Raw genomic sequence first — 16,648 nt, 5'->3', positions numbered from 1 at the left:
AGGACAGGCAGGCGGGGCCAGGTCAGCAAGGAGTAAGTGCCTCCTGCCGCCTCTGATCCACTGCACTGCTGCTGCTGCTGCTGCTGCTGCTGCTGCTGACTACAAACACAGACCTCACCATGAAGTTTGCCCTCCTGCCCTGGGTCCTGCTGCTGCTGGTGACAGTCCCCGGCCCAGGGCCCAGGTCCACAGCAGGTATGTCCCCACCTCCTTATGTCCCCCTGTCTATCTATCCATCTGCCTAATCAGCCAGGTTTGGGGAAGACATCTCTCTGGGCTTGACCTCTGTCCATCTGTCAGGCCATCCGTGGCTATACAGTGAGTGGTGGGAAGAAATTCTGAGGCCCCAGGGTTGAGAGAACGGCAGGGATGAGAAGGAAGTCCGGACTGAGACTGTCCTATGCCTACTGGGAGACAGGAGACCATGGCTGCCCAGGAGAGAGGTAGGGGAGACCAGCGGAGCCTTTGACCTGTACCCCAAATCCCAGTGAAGAGTGTGATCATGTATGGGGAGCCCCCAACTCCCCACCCAGCTCTAGGCAGGATTGTCAGTCCTCATCAGGGTTAGACTGAACCCAAGAAAGTCTAGCAGAAGGCCTGAACTCCAGAGTTGAGACCCTGGCTGGCCCCAGCCTGAAAGGGACATCACCCACCCACCCACAGTCCTCCACCCACTCTACCTTTGCAGGGAAATGTCACCACCCTTCTGCCATTTTGCCATTTTTATCATATGGGCATATAGAAGCCTCTTTCCCACACCACTTAAGACATCACATCTTTGGCCAATAAATATTTATTGCCACTCTTGAATGCCAGGCACTGCACTTAAGTGAAGTGGGGACACTGTGATGGCTCAGACCCAGGCCTGGCCCTTGACTGGCCTCATTTGGTTGCAGGGGATGGCTTAGGGCCAGGTGAGATATGTGATTCTAGCTTGGGTACTTGCACCCCACCCGAGTCTTTACCCTGTCTCAGGTCCCCATTATCCACAGCAGAAGGCTTGGGTGTGACCTCCACAGCTCCCCGTGACTACTTTCTCCCTACTCCTTGGTTCCCTACTAAAAATGTCCCTCCTCTTCCCCAAGAGGAAGGAAGCACCGCTGGCCTTCTTCCCTGAAGTTGGGGCTCTCCTTGGAGTTTTATTGTTGCCCCCTGGGAAAGTAAGATGGGTCAAGCTCAGTCCAGGCACCAGTCCCTCCCAGATCTTGACTGTGGCCATGTGACCAGACCCCAGCCTAAGCAAGCAAGAGGTGTCCTCCAGGCAGTGGTGCCCCAGCATAGCATACTGTCCACAGACACATCTGAGAGCCAAAAGAGGTCCCCATGCCCAGGGCTCAGGCAACTGTGGGCCTCCAAGAACCCCTGTCCTGTGAGCTATTAGGACCTAGTCTGAGAGCCAGGGGATCCCTACGAGGTATTCTGACCCTATAAGTTTGAATGTCTGAAGCATTTTTCTTTATCTCACTATTTTCTAGTCACTCCCACCGAATTATCTATGCTGAGGTTGACCCCAGCCCCATGGAACTCATGGCTTTCCATTTTGTCCACATGGTGACCAGGGAGGGCCTGAGAATGCTTCCCTCTGACTCGGGAAAATAGAGACAGACCCTGTGCTTGGAGCAGCAAGCCCAACATGCACTTTGACCAGGTGCTCAGGGTTCTCTTTTCCAGTTGCCCAGGATAGCTGCTCCCTGCGCTGTGGGGACCGGAATGGGCCCTGCTCCTGCCACCCAACCTGCTCGGGCCTTGGCACCTGCTGCTTCGACTTCCAGAATTTCTGCCTGGAGATCTCACCTTCCTCAGGTTCCATGATGGGTGGCAAGGACTTTGTGGTTCAGCATCTCAAGTGGTTCAACTCCACAGATGGTGTGATCTGCAGGTGGGAGGCCCCACACATCCACAACCCCTAGTTGGCTGGGTGGAGCCCTGGGACCAAGAAGAGGCAGGAGGGCCCAGGGACAGTTGATTGGACTGTGTTTCCTGAGGAGGTTGGGGAACTTGGGACTTTGAGTCTGTCAGCTCACACTGGCACAGCTGCTTCTACTAGCTCTTATTTCCACAGGTTTAAGGAGAGCATCCAGACCCTTGGCCATGTGGACTCCTTGCGGCAAGTACACTGCATATCACCCTTGCTCTATGAGAGTGGCCGCATCCCCTTCAACATCTCAATGGACAATGGTCGCTCCTTCCCTTATGCAGGCACCTGGCTGGCTGGTGAGCTCTCACTCCACCAAGTCAGTCCAGGTTGTGGGCCCCAAATGGCACACCCCTCTGTGGGTCCTGGTTCCCACCCCCACACATCCCTAGCCCATAGGGACTTTCCCCAGTGCTAATCTATGCACACCGAGACTTGATCCACCCACCTGCCACTCTGGCTGAACCAGTCCCTTGGACAAGAGTTCCCCTAGCTCATTACCCCATCCCCTGGCATCCAGACAGGAGTCCCAACCCAAGAGGGAGTGGGGCTGCAGAGGGTCCCCAGCAAGATAGACCAGTGCCTGCCACACGGCTTAGCCAGGCCAGGCCAGGCCAGGCCCCCATTTCTCTAAGCCTTGCTATCCTTTTTTTCCACGAGGCATTGGGGGAGACAAGTCAGCCATCTGCTTCAGTATTTTATCTTTGAGAGTTCCCCACAAACCTAGAGCCCCAGGGTCTCCTTCCCTGAGCCACCTGGGCCCCAGGCCTTCATTCACCCCTTACCTACCTCTGCACAGTGCACCCCTACAAAGTGTCAGAGACAGAGAAGAGCCAGCTGGTGAATGAGACCCGCTGGCAATACTACGGCACCCCAGGCACCACAGGTAACCTCAGTCTCATCTGGAACAACTCGGCACTGCCCATGCAGGCTGTCACCATTGAGCTGTGGGGCTATGAGGAGACAGGTGAGTCTGGCCCAGGGCTGGTGGAGGCATTTGAGATTTGGGCTCCCAGAAATGGGTGTCCTAAGTGTGGGAGTGGGGTCTTGCAAGTGGAAGAGAAAGGAGGGGCATTCCCGGCAGGTTTGGGGGATCAGGAGCAAGAAACATTCATATATGGAAGAAGAATAGCAGTAACTTCCATCAGATTGAGTGAGGCGAAAGGCATGGTGAGGGGGTGACTGACCGTTCGGGCCCCAGGCCCAGAAGAAGGTTTGGATGCCCTGGCCTTTGGATAGGAGGCTTATGCTAGAGACAGAGAAGCTGACTCTGATCCTTCCTCTCTGAGCTTGGTATGATGCAGGGACAGCAACCCAGAAATGGAGGATATGGAGCATCAAAGCCAGGGTCCCTGACACTCCAGCAGGCCCTCCAATGAGGACCATCTGTTCATCCATTGCCCTTCTATCCATCTGTCAGGCTGTTCAGTGCTAGAGACTGGGGCCAGGTTCCTCTCCTGCCCCAGGGGTCTTCAGAGGAGTTCTAGGGCTGACCAAGAACTTCTCTCCCCTCAGGGAAGCCATACTCAGAGAATTGGACAGCAGAGTGGTCATACCTGTACACCCTGGCCACAAACATTCCCAACTCTGGCTTCTTCACTTTCACTCCAAAATCTGCATCTCCCAACTATCAGAGATGGAAAGTGGGTGCACTGCGGATCACTGACAGCAAAAACTATCCAGGGGAAAAGTAAGGGCCTCAGGACAGAGAATGGGGGTGGGGGAATCCAACTGTAGACCATTGTGCTTGCTTGGGAAACCCCAGGCCAGGCATGGCCTGGCCCTTAGTGACTGTATCATCACCATCTTAGGGATGTACTGGCACTCTGGACCAATGATCATGCTCTGGCCTGGCACCTGGGTGATGACTTCCGGGCAGACTCTGTGGCTTGGGCCCGGGCACAGTGTCTGGCCTGGGAGGAACTGGAGGACCAGCTGCCCAACTTCCTGAAGGAGCTACCTGACTGCCCCTGCACCCTGGCCCAAGCCCGAGCTGACTCTGGCCGCTTCTTTGTGAGCCCCTGAACCCATTAGGGCCTGGGAGAGGGAGTTGGGGGATAGGCAGGGCTAACCTCCCCACTCAAGACACCCCCAGGAGGTGAGGTTGGGGGTCAGAGGGTCCCCTTGAGTTTGGTTCCCAAGGAGGGAGAGGATACAGAACCCAGGTGACAGCCACTGGCTACTCTGCAGACAGACTATGGCTGTGACATTGAGCATGGCAGCATTTGCACCTACCACCCCGGAGCTGTGCACTGCGTACGCTCTGTGCAAGCCAGGTAAGCCACTGGACCACGGATGGGGACAGGGCAGGAGTGGGGAACAGGCTCCTGACAGTGGTTCTGACTTGCCTTCCTCCACCAGTCCCCAGTACGCCTCAGGCCAGCAGTGTTGCTACACAGCAGCTGGCACACAGCTCCTAACAGCTGACTCCACCAGTGGCAGCACCCCCGACCGTGGCCATGACTGGGGTGCACCCCCGTACCGCACACCACCCCGGGTGCCCAGCATGTCTCACTGGCTCTATGATGTCATCAGCTTCTATTATTGCTGCCTCTGGGCTCCCGAGTGCTCCCGCTACATGCAGCGGCGGCCCTCCAGTGACTGCCGCAATTACCGGCCCCCACACCTGGGTAGGTGCCAGCCTCCTGAGCATTAGCCCCAGGGAGGGCTGGGCAGGGCCAAGTGCTGGGCAACCTGTCTAATCTGCTCTTGCCCCAGCCTCCATCTTCGGGGATCCTCATTTTGTCACGTTTGATGGCACCAACCTCACATTCAATGGGCGTGGCGAGTATGTGCTGCTAGAGGCGGTGGTGACAGACCTGAGAGTTCAGGCACGGGCTCAGCCTGGGACGCTGACCAATGGTGAGTCCAGGGTCCCACAGGTTCTGAGTGATGCTGGATCATCTGGGGTGGGAAGTAGGAGCCAAGGTGACACCGTTCTGCACCTTTTACCCCAGGCTCACAGGCCCGCGGCACAGGGCTGACTGCAGTGGCTGTCCAGGAGGGCGACTCAGATGTGGTAGAGGTGCGACTGGCCAACAGGTCTGGGGTCCTGGAGGTGCTGCTGAATCAGGAGGTACTCAGCTTTGCTGAGCAGAGCTGGATGGACCTGAAGGGTGAGTGGCATGGCTAGACAAGGTCAGTGATCTGCCTAGAGGCTGAGGGTAGCCTTCAGGCCTTTGGGGCTTGGAGATGGACCCAGCAAAGCACAGCTGGGTGGATGAATCTGTGCCCCTGCCCATGGCTATCTTAGGCCAGAGGTAGCAAGGGTCCAGCCTAAGGTCTGGTCTCACATCTTGACACCTATGAAGATGCCCATGTCATACACATGGGGTCTGCTCAGAGTCCTGAGAGGCCATAAGTATGGGATGGGGCCTCCCCATGACTCAAAGGAGTCCAGGGTCCAGCATGTCAGGACTCACTGCTGGCCTGCATGGCTCTACTACTTTGCTGTGGTCACTCATTCCATCATCAAAAGTCATGCAAGCTGGGTGCAATGGGGTAGCTATTCAGAAGGCAGAGGCTCTCAAAATAAAAAGAGATGGGGAATTAGCTCAGTGGTAGAGCACCTCTGGGTTTAATCGAAAGGAAGGAAAGGAGGGAAGGGGAAGGGAAAAAGGAAAGAAGAAGAAAGGAAGGCCACTGCAAGAAAGCCATGCCTCCAGAGTTCAGGGCACAGCTCAGAGTGGCACTCAAGGGTTCAGCTTCAGTGTAGCATTCCCTTGCCACCACCATTCCCTTACCTCAGGGGCTACACAAACGAAATAGTTCCCAGTGGAGATAGAAGGGATGAGTGTGCCAAACCCCTAGAGAAGGCAGAGGCAGGTGACACTGCTGCAAGTCCCATTCAGAAACAGCCCCCACATTCTCTGCAGGAATTGGGCAATTTGGGTCCATCTGGGGCCCAGGTGCAAGTGTGGGCTGGAGATGGTAGAACATCATAGTCAACAGGTCAGCCCTGGGAATGCCCTCCTCTTTCTCTGCAGGTGCCCCCACCCAATTCTTGGGTTGTGGTGGGGGTGAGGACAGGGCACAGGGACCATAGGGGTGTCCTAGCTCATCTCCAACTGTGCCTAGGCTTGTTCCTGTCAATGGTTGCTGAGGACAAGGTATCCATCATGTTGTCATCGGGAGCCGGCCTAGAGGTCAGCAAACAGGGCCCTTTCTTGAGTGTGGACATCCTGCTACCTGATAAGTTCCTGACCCACACCCATGGCCTCCTTGGAACACTTAATAATGATCCCACCGATGACTTCACCCTACGCAGTGGGCAGGTCCTGCCCCCGAATGCCAGTGCCCAGGAGCTGTTCCAGTTTGGGGCTGACTGTAAGTGGCCCCATGGAATACACTGGGCAGAATGAGCAGAGCTGGAGTGGGGGGTAGTGGATTGGAGCATGACACAGGTGGGATCTGTGAATCGTGGGGACATCAGACCCTTGACCACTACTCGGAGCCATAACCACCCAGGCATACCACCTGTCTTTGCAGGGGCAGTACACAACACCTCTTCCCTGTTCACGTATGACTCCTGGTTTTTGATTCATAACTTCCTGTACCAACCCAAGCATGACCCCACCTTTGAGCCCCTCTTCCCTGACAAGACCACTCTCAGCCCGAGCCAGGCAGATGAGGCAGCCAAACTGTGTGGGAATGACCATTTCTGCAACTTCGATGTGGCAGCCACTGGGAACCTGAGTGTGGGCAATGCCACACTGGTTGCCCACCAACTGCACCAGCAGCGCATACGGAACCTGCAGCCTGGTGAGGGGAGGGGCGGGGAGGCCTGGGCAAACCAGTAGCCACCTTGAACTAGGGGGGCCTCTAGGGTTGGCCAACTGCATGCTGTGACCAGTGACTCAGACCTGTGGTCTATGTTCTGCCCCCATTCCAGTGGTATCCTGTGGCTGGCTGGCTCCCCCCTCCAATGGGCACAAGGAGGGCCTCAGGTACTTGGTGGGCTCCACTGTGCACTTCCATTGTGACAGCGGCTTCAGCTTGACTGGGGCAGAGACCAGCACCTGCCAGGCAGATGGCACCTGGTCCACACCCACTCCAGAGTGCCAGTTAGGTGAGGATATACCTCCTGTGCACCCTCCAACCCTGCACGCCCACATGCCCTAAACTACGCTCACCACTCTGGCCCACTTATCAGGACGGAGCTACACGGTGCTGCTGAGCATCATCTTTGGAGGACTGGCAGTGGTACTACTGATTGCTATCATCTATGTGCTGCTTCGAAGGAAGGGCAACATGTGAGACCCCACCCAGGTTGAGAGCCCCACCGACCTGTGGTTGAGGCCCCTACCTGTGCCCCTCTTGGGCTTTCTTGGGACCCTGGGACAGCCAGTGGGACAATTGTGACTGGTCCAACCTCATCTCTGTTGCAGGAACATGTGGAACTTGCAGCCTTGAGAGTGGAGCATGCTTGGCCAGCAACACAGGGTCACATTAGGGCCAAGACCCAGACTCCCAGGAGAAAGCCCTGGACTCCCAATAATATAGTCACCAGTCCTGTGATTCTGAAACCCCTAGGATTGGACACCTGATACCTGGGCCTTTAACACCTGTGGACCTAAGACCGGGTACCTAGTCTGTCATCTCAGATGGAGGTAGGATACCTGGTGTTAGGAATTCTAAATCCCGGTCATCAACCCCTTGTTTTGTTCCCCTACTACTCACAGTTCTAATTCCTAAGAACTGAGACCTCATGTCCTGGAATGCTAGTGCCTGTGCCCCAAGCCCTAATATTTCTACATCAGAAACTCACTCCCCATAACCTGATGCCAGTGGCCATGACCCCTGGTAGACTGAGATCTACTGCCCCCACCCCCTGTGGGGGCCTCAGGGCCAAGCTGTCTTAGTTCCTAGACCCCGGGCTCAGCCTGAGAATTCAGGTGGACTCAACCCTGGGGTAATGAGAGACCTCAGTGCCCCCTGGGAAGAGAAGTCCCCCAGTAGGGAAGAGATCTCTCTGCACTTCAGGCTTGTATTTCTACCTATTCTGGAATGTTGCTCAAGAATACTCCCCACCACTGTCTGTACAAGGAGAAAACAAACTCTCTGTATTCCTTCCCTGCTGTCCTGTTGCTTATGCTGTACCTTGATTCTGGAGGGCTCCATGGTCATCCTGTGAAGTCACCTACCAACAGCACCAGGGTCTGAGTACTGTCTGCTTCATCCACTTCTGGGTCACTTGGGACAGGTCTCCACAGCCTCTTTCTAATGTGTAAAATAGGTTCCAGAATAGTGACCACCTTGTGGGGTAGGAAATGAAGAGCCACACTGGTTACTTGGGAAACGGGAAGGGGCAGATCCACCCTGTCCATGCTCATGCTCTCCCAGCATGCCCTGCCCTGGTGTTCCCTGAGAAGAGATGTATGCTCCACAGCAAGCTGCCAAGCCTACCCTGGCCCCTAATCATAACTCTAGCATTGCACTACAAGAGGTTTCTCCTTGCCTGGGCAGTAATTGGTAGGACCATGCCTAAGTCCTCAAGTGAGTGATTCACCTTCCTTCACTCAAGAATGTCCAGAAGCTAGATACAGACATACTACTGCTGCCCACCTGAGCAGTTCCTTACCTGCCCCTCTGGGACTAAGAGTGGCAGAACACCATGGAAGCACAAACCTGGAACCAGCTGGAGGAAAAGTAGGGCCCAAAGTCCTCTTTTGTGGATAGGTCGCTGAATGAGGGTTAGGCAGATTTGCATCTTAGATCTTAGATGGAGAAAGTATAGGAGAGGGTGGGGCTTGGGATGCCCATAGGTGAAGTCCCTTGGGTGGGGAAGAGTAGAGGTGTCATTATAGCCTGCAGTTCTAGGAATGACCACATGGAGGCAGCAGAGGGTAGAAACAATGAGTGTGTTGGGGGAAGCTTGACAATCTGCTGCTGCCAGCAGGTTTGATCACAGCTGTAATGGAGATTTGTGATGCCTTCATATTCCCCTACCTGGGAGGACCACGGGTTAACTCTCAGTCTCAGGAAAGATTGTACAGGCTGCCCAGGGTTGTCTAACTGACACTGGAGTCAAGAGTTCAGGACTCCCACTCACTGAGCCTTGCACTTAGTAAAGGGTCCAGGCCAGAAGTAGAGGAGCTGAGAGGCAGGAGCAGTTCCCATCTGGAGGACTTCCTGGAGGAAGATCATGATGGAACATGTATAAGGAAACAGCTGGCAGGGGTTAGAAGAATGAAGGGTCATCCAAGAAACTACAAAAACAATGAGGTCAGTGTCCTGTCTTCCCAGATCCCTCCTTGCCTTGTTCTTAGACTAGACTGGTAGCTTGGGGCGGGGTGGTGCTCCCTGCCCCTTGGACATTGAGCTGGTACTTTCCTCTGTACAGATGAGGTAGTCTCATCTCCTCATTGCCTGAGTCCCCAGTACATTCCTATGCCAAGCCAGGCCAGTCTAGCTGCCTCAGTCAATGAGAGGTTGGTTTCCTGGTCAAGGCCTGAACATGTAGGCAGTTCAAGAAGCCCAGGAGGACAGGGGCAACTTCATGACTCAGTCTAGCAGAGGGTGTCTCAGACAGGGTAAAAGATAGGTTGTGGTGACACACACCTGTAGTCCTAACTACTTAGGAGACTGCGGCAGGAGAATTGCTTAAGTCCAGGAGTTTGGGGCCAGACTGGCAACATGGACAGGCCCTCTCAAAAAAGACATTATATTCTCAGAGCTCCGATTAGAGAGGCTAGTCCAGGTAAAGAAACAGCCTAACTAGAGGCTCAGAGGGAGAGATTGGTAGTTGTATCTGAGGAGCAGTGGGTGGGATAGGAGGCCAGTCAAGATGTCTCTGCTGCCACGCCATGGCATTTAGACTTCCTGAGTAAAGCACAGATCACTTCAGTCTTCTCTGTCCAAACTATCTTCCTCCAAGACAGGCCCTAGATCTGTCTCCACATCTCCCCTCCCCAGCAGGAGAAAAGGGCACCCTGGCTGTGACCTTAGCCCCAGACATTCCCATTGCCAGGGGCAGGCCAGGCTGGGAAGCCCCACCACCTGACAGGGGTTTTCCCAGGGTCCCAAAGGAGATAGAGGTACTGTTGGGCCCTTGCAAAAGTGGAAGTTACCAGAACAAGCACAGATCCTCTAGAGACATCAAAGGCAGGGACCTCTACCTTGGGGAGGTGGTCTCTAAAACAGCAGCCACAGAGCTTGCTGGACGGACAACAGTGGGAGATTTGTGAATGGCCCACCACAGGTTGGACTGATGGATCATCCAAGTCAGAGCCCTGTGGCACACTATGCACCCCTTGAATAAGGTTAGGGGAGATGGTAATCCAAGGACTTGGAAAGAGATGATGGGAGAGCCAGAGGATCAAATAATTGCCAGTGAAATACCCACAGGATCCTGGCACCACCCCTGGGCAGAGGAATTAAAGTGAAGGATGTGCTCCTGGAGCCAGGCCCAGGTCCACACAGAAGCAGGAACTATGCAGGCCTGTTGGCTCAGCCTGGCCAGAGTCACAAGGGCATCAATCCTGCCACAGACTCCCCCATCAACTGAAGCAGAAAGAAGCACCTACTTCTCTCCTCCTGCACTCCAGTCTTTCACTAGGACTTCCCATTGGCTGAGCACAATTGAGAACAGCAGAAGGTGAGGAGGACTTCCACCAAGTACAGGAACTGTCCCCTCCACTTCTGCCAGGTCAATCAGTTCCTTTCAAAAACCCTAGGGTAGACTGGGGACATAGCTCAATGGAAGAGTGCTTGCCTAGCGTGTGTAAGGTCCTGGGCTCCATCCCCAACACTGCAAAGAAAAAAAAAATTCATGGTAGTTGAGTTTCTGGTTTGGGCCAAACCTCTGCTGGACTCCCTGGGGACCTATCCTCAGGTCTAAATCTGCCTGAGGAGGGGGGAATGGTCAGTTTAGGATGTCGTGGGAGTAGGGAGTCAGTGGGGCTTCTTGGAGGAGTCTAGCTTCAGCTAAGTCTCTAAGGATGAAAACCAGTTAGGGAAGTGAAGTTGAACAGCTATCTGCTAGCAGCTCAACCCACATCGCTTAGACCCATCTTCCAGTTGCACAGTAGATATATTTCCCAGCCTCCCTTGTAGCTCAGGGTGGTCATGTAATTGGGTCTAGCCAGGGCCATGTGAGCTGAGGATTTGGGAGACTTTTCCAATCCAGGTCCATAAAAAATCTCCCAGGCTCTTTCTCCTGCTCTTGCCTTTGCAAGAATGACTTTGGAAGCCATGTCAACCTGGGTCCCTCCTAGGTCCCCAGCATGGAAGAGGACCTCCATATATACACTCATACACACACTCACACATCCAACCATCTTATACTGCTCTGGAAACAAGAAATAAACTCATGATTCAACCAGGATATGTTGTTGGAATGTGGGGCTAGGGGATAGGGTTTTTTTGTTTTTTTGTTTTGTTTTTTTTTGTGGTGCTAGGGATTGAACCCAGGGCCCTGTGCATGTGAGGCAAGCACTCTTCCCTCTGAGCCATGTCCCCAGCCCAAGGGGGTAGTTTTATTGCATCAGTGGATCCCTCTAACAATTCACCAGAAACAGAGGTAGGAAAAACTGCCCTTCTTTTCATTAGTATTAAAATAAATACTGTGTATATAAAGTTAGAACAATTTAAACTAGTTAAGAATTTATTGAACTAGACCCTAGTTAGGCTTTTTTTATTTTTTATGTGATTGATTGTTTGATTGTGGTAGTGCAAATTGACCCCAAGGCCTCTACCACTTTGATACAACCCTTTTTATTTTTTACTTTGAGACAGCCTAAGTTGCTAAGTCTGGCCTCAAATTTGTGATCTTCCTGCCTCAACCTCCCCATTCGCTGGGATTACAGGCATTCACCACCACATCCCACAACCCAGTTGGGCATTTCAATTGTGCTCATTTTTTCACTTCTTCAAACACTGTTGTACTTTGTGAATATGTTTAGTTTTGCCCAGAGGAGAAATCCATATAGCAGATTGGCTGGTTAATCGGCATATATATTTTCCTCCTCAAGTTGGCCCCCACGTTGATATCTACCACCAACCTACCAGAGAGCCTGGATCTTCACCCCACCTGCCTCTGTCATTGGTGTATGGAACTCCTATTTTTCTTTTTTTCTCTTTGCTAGACGGATGAAAAATGTAAGGGTTGTGTCAACTTGGCTAGGCTGCACACCACTTCCAAGATTTCCCTTCCTTGCATGTTTCTGGTTAGGATGCTCACAAGAGAGATTCCTGTGCACGATTTGATGGACAGAAGAGAGAAGCAGCAGTCACTTCTGGAGCTCACTGTCTTTGCAGCTGATTTCTGAATCAGCAGAGGCCAGGCCTGCAACTGCTCTGCCTTGCCCTCTATTAGCCTTCAGCAGCACTGTCTCCTGGGCTAGGCGTTCAATGAAGGGTCCCAGCTACTGCAGGAAACCTTCATCACCCATGTCAACAAGAAGGGTTGTGGGCTTAAGTCCATCCTCATGGGTGCCAGCCAGGCTTGTGATTCCAGCTAGCTCTGGAGTTCCCACCCCACTTTATATCCATCCTTCCTTCCTGACTCCCAGCAGAATGAATCTTAAGCTCCAACGTTAGATCAATGAGGACAGACTTAAAGAGCTAGCTCAACAGCTTCCACAGTCGTAGGACCTCCTTCACTGATGAAATCCTAACTGATACAAATGTGACATCTTTTACTTTTGTGGGGGAGGAAGGTGCCCATTGGGAATGGAACCAACAACCTTACACATGCTTAGGACACACTCTCTATCATTGAGTTGTACCCAGTTTTCTTTTATTGCCTTTTTTTATTGTTTTTATTTGTTCTTATTAGTTATGCATGACAGTAGAATGTATTTTTTTATCTAAAATCCAGATTTAATATGATCAATATTTTAACTTTTTTGTTTCTGCCTTCTTTTCCTAAAACAAATGAAGTTCTATAGACATAAACCAAATACTCTGTTTTAGTCAGCTTTCTGTCACTATAATGAAATACCCAAGATAACTTACACAGAGAAAAGGTTGATTTCATCTCACAGTCTTGGAGGTTTCAGTCCATGGTCAGGTGGCCCTGCTGCTTTGGGCCTGTCATGAAGCAGCACATCACAGCTTAGTTCAACAAAACTACTCATCTCATGGTCAAGAAGCAAAAAGAGAAAGAGGACCAGGTCAGGGTTCCGCAATGTCATTCAATGGCATGTCCCCAGTGACCTGAAGATCTCCTATTAAGTCACACCTCTCAAAGGTCCCACCACCTCCCAATAGTGCCATCCTTGACCAAGCCGTGAACACCTTTGGGGAACATTTTAGATCCAAACCATAGCACCATCTCCCACCATCCCTCCAATGTCCCCCACCCCCACTAAGGCATAACCACTGTCCTGAAATACGTGGGAAGTATACACATTTTAGGTAGTGTTCTCTTTGGGGGTACCTGGCCCACATTTATAATAGCACTGCTGTATGTGCTCCTAGGCAAGTTCTATATACAAGGCAGGGTGCTCACAACCTGCAGCTTCACATTGGCACTGAGGATGTGCTTTCTGGACCTGTCTGTGTTGCCAAAACCTCATGTTCTCATACCACAGGGTCAGCAGGTCGCCCAGGTACAGTTCTCCATCCATTTAGCTCACTGAACTCTTCTTCAGTGCCCTCCAGTAAAGTTTTATAAATTTTTTCATAAAGTATTGCACATCTTTTGTTGGATTTATGCTGAGCTACCTTGAAGCTGTCACTACCTATATAAATGTTATTGTTAATCTTTTGAAACTAAGAGCAGAGTTTTAATCGTGGTAAAATCCTGATTCGATAAAAAATTTACCATTTTTACTATTTCCAGGTGCTGTTAAGTGTATTGACATCCTTGTGCAACCAATTTCTAGAACTCCTCCCTACTTGCAGAACTGAAACTCAATACCCATTAATCAATAACTCCCCACTGCTCCCACTAGCCCTGATAACCCCCCATTCTAGTTTCTGTCCCTATCAATTTGAGTAATCTAAATTCCTCACAAGTGGATTCATGCGGAATCTCACTCATACAGAATAATGTCCTCGAGACATGCAATGACCCGTTCAAATTTGCTTCCTTTTAAGGCTGCATGATAGTCCATTGTATTTACACATTACATTTTCCTTATTCACCTGTTGATAGACACTTGGGTTGCTTCCAGTGTTGTAAATAACATTGCTATAAAGAGGAGTGTGTAGGTATTTCAAGACCCTGTTCTCATTTTTTTGTCAGGGGGAAGGGGAATACCAAGAAGTGGGATTGCTGGATCATATGTGGAAGTTCTAAACTTTTAAACGTGTAGGGGTGAGGGGACCTACCCTCTTTCCCTCTGCAGTTTAGGTGATTGAGGCCACGAAAACAAACTGAGGATGGGTGAACAGGAGAAAAGACACGCACTTTCACCCTGCACCGGGAGCACCAGAGGAAAGTGGTATACCCAAGATCCTAAAGCCAAAGACACTTACACGCCCTGGTTCATAGGGGGAAGGGAGTGTCGCCATAGGCAAGTTTAGTTAATGATTTTTAGGAGACACGAATGGATCCAAAGAACAGACAATAGCCTGGGACAAAGTTCTCCTGGGTTCCGGGTGTTTGACTTTCAGTTTCTTCGGCTTGGAGTTAATCTTCCCATTGCATGAGATTGCCCAGATGGGGCTCAAGACGACTACATTCCTTCTGGAGGAATTTCCTTTAGTCAGATAAGGGAATTTGAGGGGGGAAAAAAAAAAGATCTTCTCTGTGTTTTGGGAGAGGCAGAGGAGCCAGAATCAGGGTCCAGCTCGGTGGGGAGGGGAAAAGGAGCGGGAAAACCACTTTTCAGTTCAAAGCACTCACATGTCCAAGTCAGTCTTTCCTTACTGTAACTAATATCTGAGATAATCAACTTATAAAGAGAAAAAAAAAAATGACTCCTAGTATTGGAGGTTTCCTTCCACCCATCATCCAACGACTTCATTGCTTTGGGGCCTGTGGCGAGGCAGCGACGTGCTGGAGAACAGGGCAGAGCACACTGCTCACCTCCTGGCAGGGAAATGGAAAGAAAGAGAGAAGGAGAAGAGGCCCGTCCTGTGGTCCTCTTCAAGGCCTCCCACTTGGTCCACTGTCACCAGGCTCAGTGGATCTGGTGGGAATCAAGAACCAAACACTGAGAACAGCTGTCGCAGAGTGAAATTCATGTGCAGTAAATAAGGAGACTGAGGGAAATCACTTCTGAAACTGTAACTCCCTGAAGCTGGGCAAGGGCAGGCTCTGAGGATGGGATGCAGACTCAGCGGGGACGGGGGGTGGGGGGGGTGGGGGGGGGTGGCCTAGCCCGCGCAGGTGCAGTCCACAGCGCGGCCTTCACCCTTCCCGGTTTGGGGAAGGAGACTTCAGCCCTTCCCTAGGTGGAGATTTCGGTGTTTCAGTGAAATGAAGTTCGCCTCTTGGATACTGACTCAGACTCTTCAGGGTAGCTTGTGGAACATTCTTTCTGAAAAGCAACCTTAAAGAGCTTTATTAGAAAATTACTTGATTTGCAGGACTCAGGCTACCAAGTGGGGCAACAGTCTGCATCCTGCTTTCTGGGGTTGCCCCTCTGCTAACACCACCTCTTAGAGTTTCTAAGAGTGTTAGGAACCTCCAGAGGGACAGGGGACATACTCTTCACGTGGGCCTACTGGTGCCTGACGGGTAGGTAAGAGCCCGATGAAGCTTGGCGCCTCTGCTTCATGGGCGCTGTCTCCTGTCTTACCTTCAGCTTGGGCTCAGGTCCCTGCTTGGCTCTGTGCATGGGTACGTCAGTCATTTAAGGAGTGTTCATCCAAAGCCAAAGGCACCGAGATAAGAGTAAAGGAGGCATTTCAGGATTTGCAGGAACATCCAACTGCCAGCTTGTACAACATCCTGTTCCAGACCTGCTGGAGTGGCACCTGGAAGTCCTCAGTCAGTACCCTGCACCTTCCAGAAAAACGAAGCCCCCCAGGTAGAAGATCGTTCCATCGTGAGATCACCGCGCTCCCCCGCCCCACGCAGGTAGAAGCAATCACCTCACCAGAAACGAATTGCCCCTCTTCCAGGATCAACAGGTCTGAAAGACAAACTTTTAGAGATATATGCTGAAATGGTTTTGGAGGAAGTGAGTGTCTGGGACTGCTTTAAAAGAACCCAGTGAGGGGGTGGTGGACACCTGTCATCCCAGCGGCTCGGGAGGCCGAGGCAGGAGGATGCGAGTTCGAAGCCAGCCTCAGCAACCGAGTGAGGCCCCAAGCAACTCAGCGAGACCCTGTCTCTAATAAAATATAAATAAGGGCTAGGGATGTGGCTCAGTGGTTATGAGCCCCTGGGTTCAATCCCCGATACAAGAAAAGAAGAAAGGATGTGGCTTTTGTGGTTCTGGTTTGGTCTTGGTGCTGGGGAGAGCTGGAGGCTGGGCTGCAGATGGGGACCCAGGTTCTCTGGGTCTCCTTCCTCCCCAGAGGACTCTCCACACCCCAGGCAAGATGGTGCTCCTTGGCTCAGTAGAATGTATTTTGACTTATTTTACCTATATGGAGTAAAACTTCTCATTCTTCTGGTTATACAGGATGTGGAATTACACTGGTTGTTTTTCATATATGCACACAGGAAAGTAATGTCCGATTCATTCTACTCTTTTTCCTATTCCCATTTCTCCTCTCTTCCCTTCATTCCTCTTTGTCTAAACCAAAGTACTTCTATTCTTCCCTATCCCCTCCCTTATTGTGAGTTAGCATCTTCATATCAGAGAAAACATTCAGCCTTTGGTTTTTGGGGAT

General features: G+C 51.7%; 1 protein-coding gene across 4 annotated transcripts; it reads left to right on the top strand.

Moving 5' to 3' along the window:
* On the top strand, positions 1-14,675 carry Susd2 (sushi domain containing 2). Of its 4 annotated transcripts, none has more exons than XM_047562258.1 (15): positions 1-195; positions 1,657-1,879; positions 2,063-2,214; positions 2,715-2,882; positions 3,431-3,605; positions 3,727-3,928; positions 4,106-4,191; positions 4,277-4,545; positions 4,634-4,777; positions 4,873-5,031; positions 5,993-6,241; positions 6,404-6,676; positions 6,807-6,983; positions 7,068-7,183; positions 7,303-14,675. In XM_047562258.1, the coding sequence occupies exons 1-14, from the start codon at positions 120-122 to the stop codon at positions 7,169-7,171; spliced, it is 2,457 nt and encodes an 818-aa protein (XP_047418214.1). In that variant the 5' UTR covers positions 1-119; the 3' UTR covers positions 7,172-7,183; positions 7,303-14,675. The 4 variants fall into 4 exon arrangements, with proteins under 4 accessions (XP_047418214.1, XP_047418212.1, XP_047418213.1 ...); XM_047562256.1 differs by having other exon boundaries at positions 7,068-7,167; positions 7,303-14,673; XM_047562257.1 differs by having other exon boundaries at positions 2-195; positions 1,672-1,879; positions 7,068-7,167; positions 7,303-14,672.
* The last annotated feature ends 1,973 nt before the right edge of the window (positions 14,676-16,648 follow it).

The sequence above is a fragment of the Sciurus carolinensis genome, chromosome 8, assembly GCF_902686445.1.
Source record: "Sciurus carolinensis chromosome 8, mSciCar1.2, whole genome shotgun sequence".
In the NCBI taxonomy this organism is placed as follows: domain Eukaryota; kingdom Metazoa; phylum Chordata; class Mammalia; order Rodentia; family Sciuridae; genus Sciurus; species Sciurus carolinensis.
The sequence above is the reverse complement of the archived record's forward strand: the minus strand, read 5'-3'. Positions and strand labels throughout refer to the sequence as shown.

Coding starts and splice junctions, on each gene's coding strand:
- Susd2 (XM_047562256.1), top strand. CDS start 120: ATGAAGTTTGCCCTCCTGCCCTGGGTCCTGCTGCTGCTGGTGACAGTC. Junction 196..1,656: donor AGGGCCCAGGTCCACAGCAG/GTATGTCCCCAC, acceptor CCAGGTGCTCAG/GGTTCTCTTTTCCAGTTGCC. Junction 5,032..5,992: donor GAGCTGGATGGACCTGAAGG/GTGAGTGGCATG, acceptor AACTGTGCCTAG/GCTTGTTCCTGTCAATGGTT.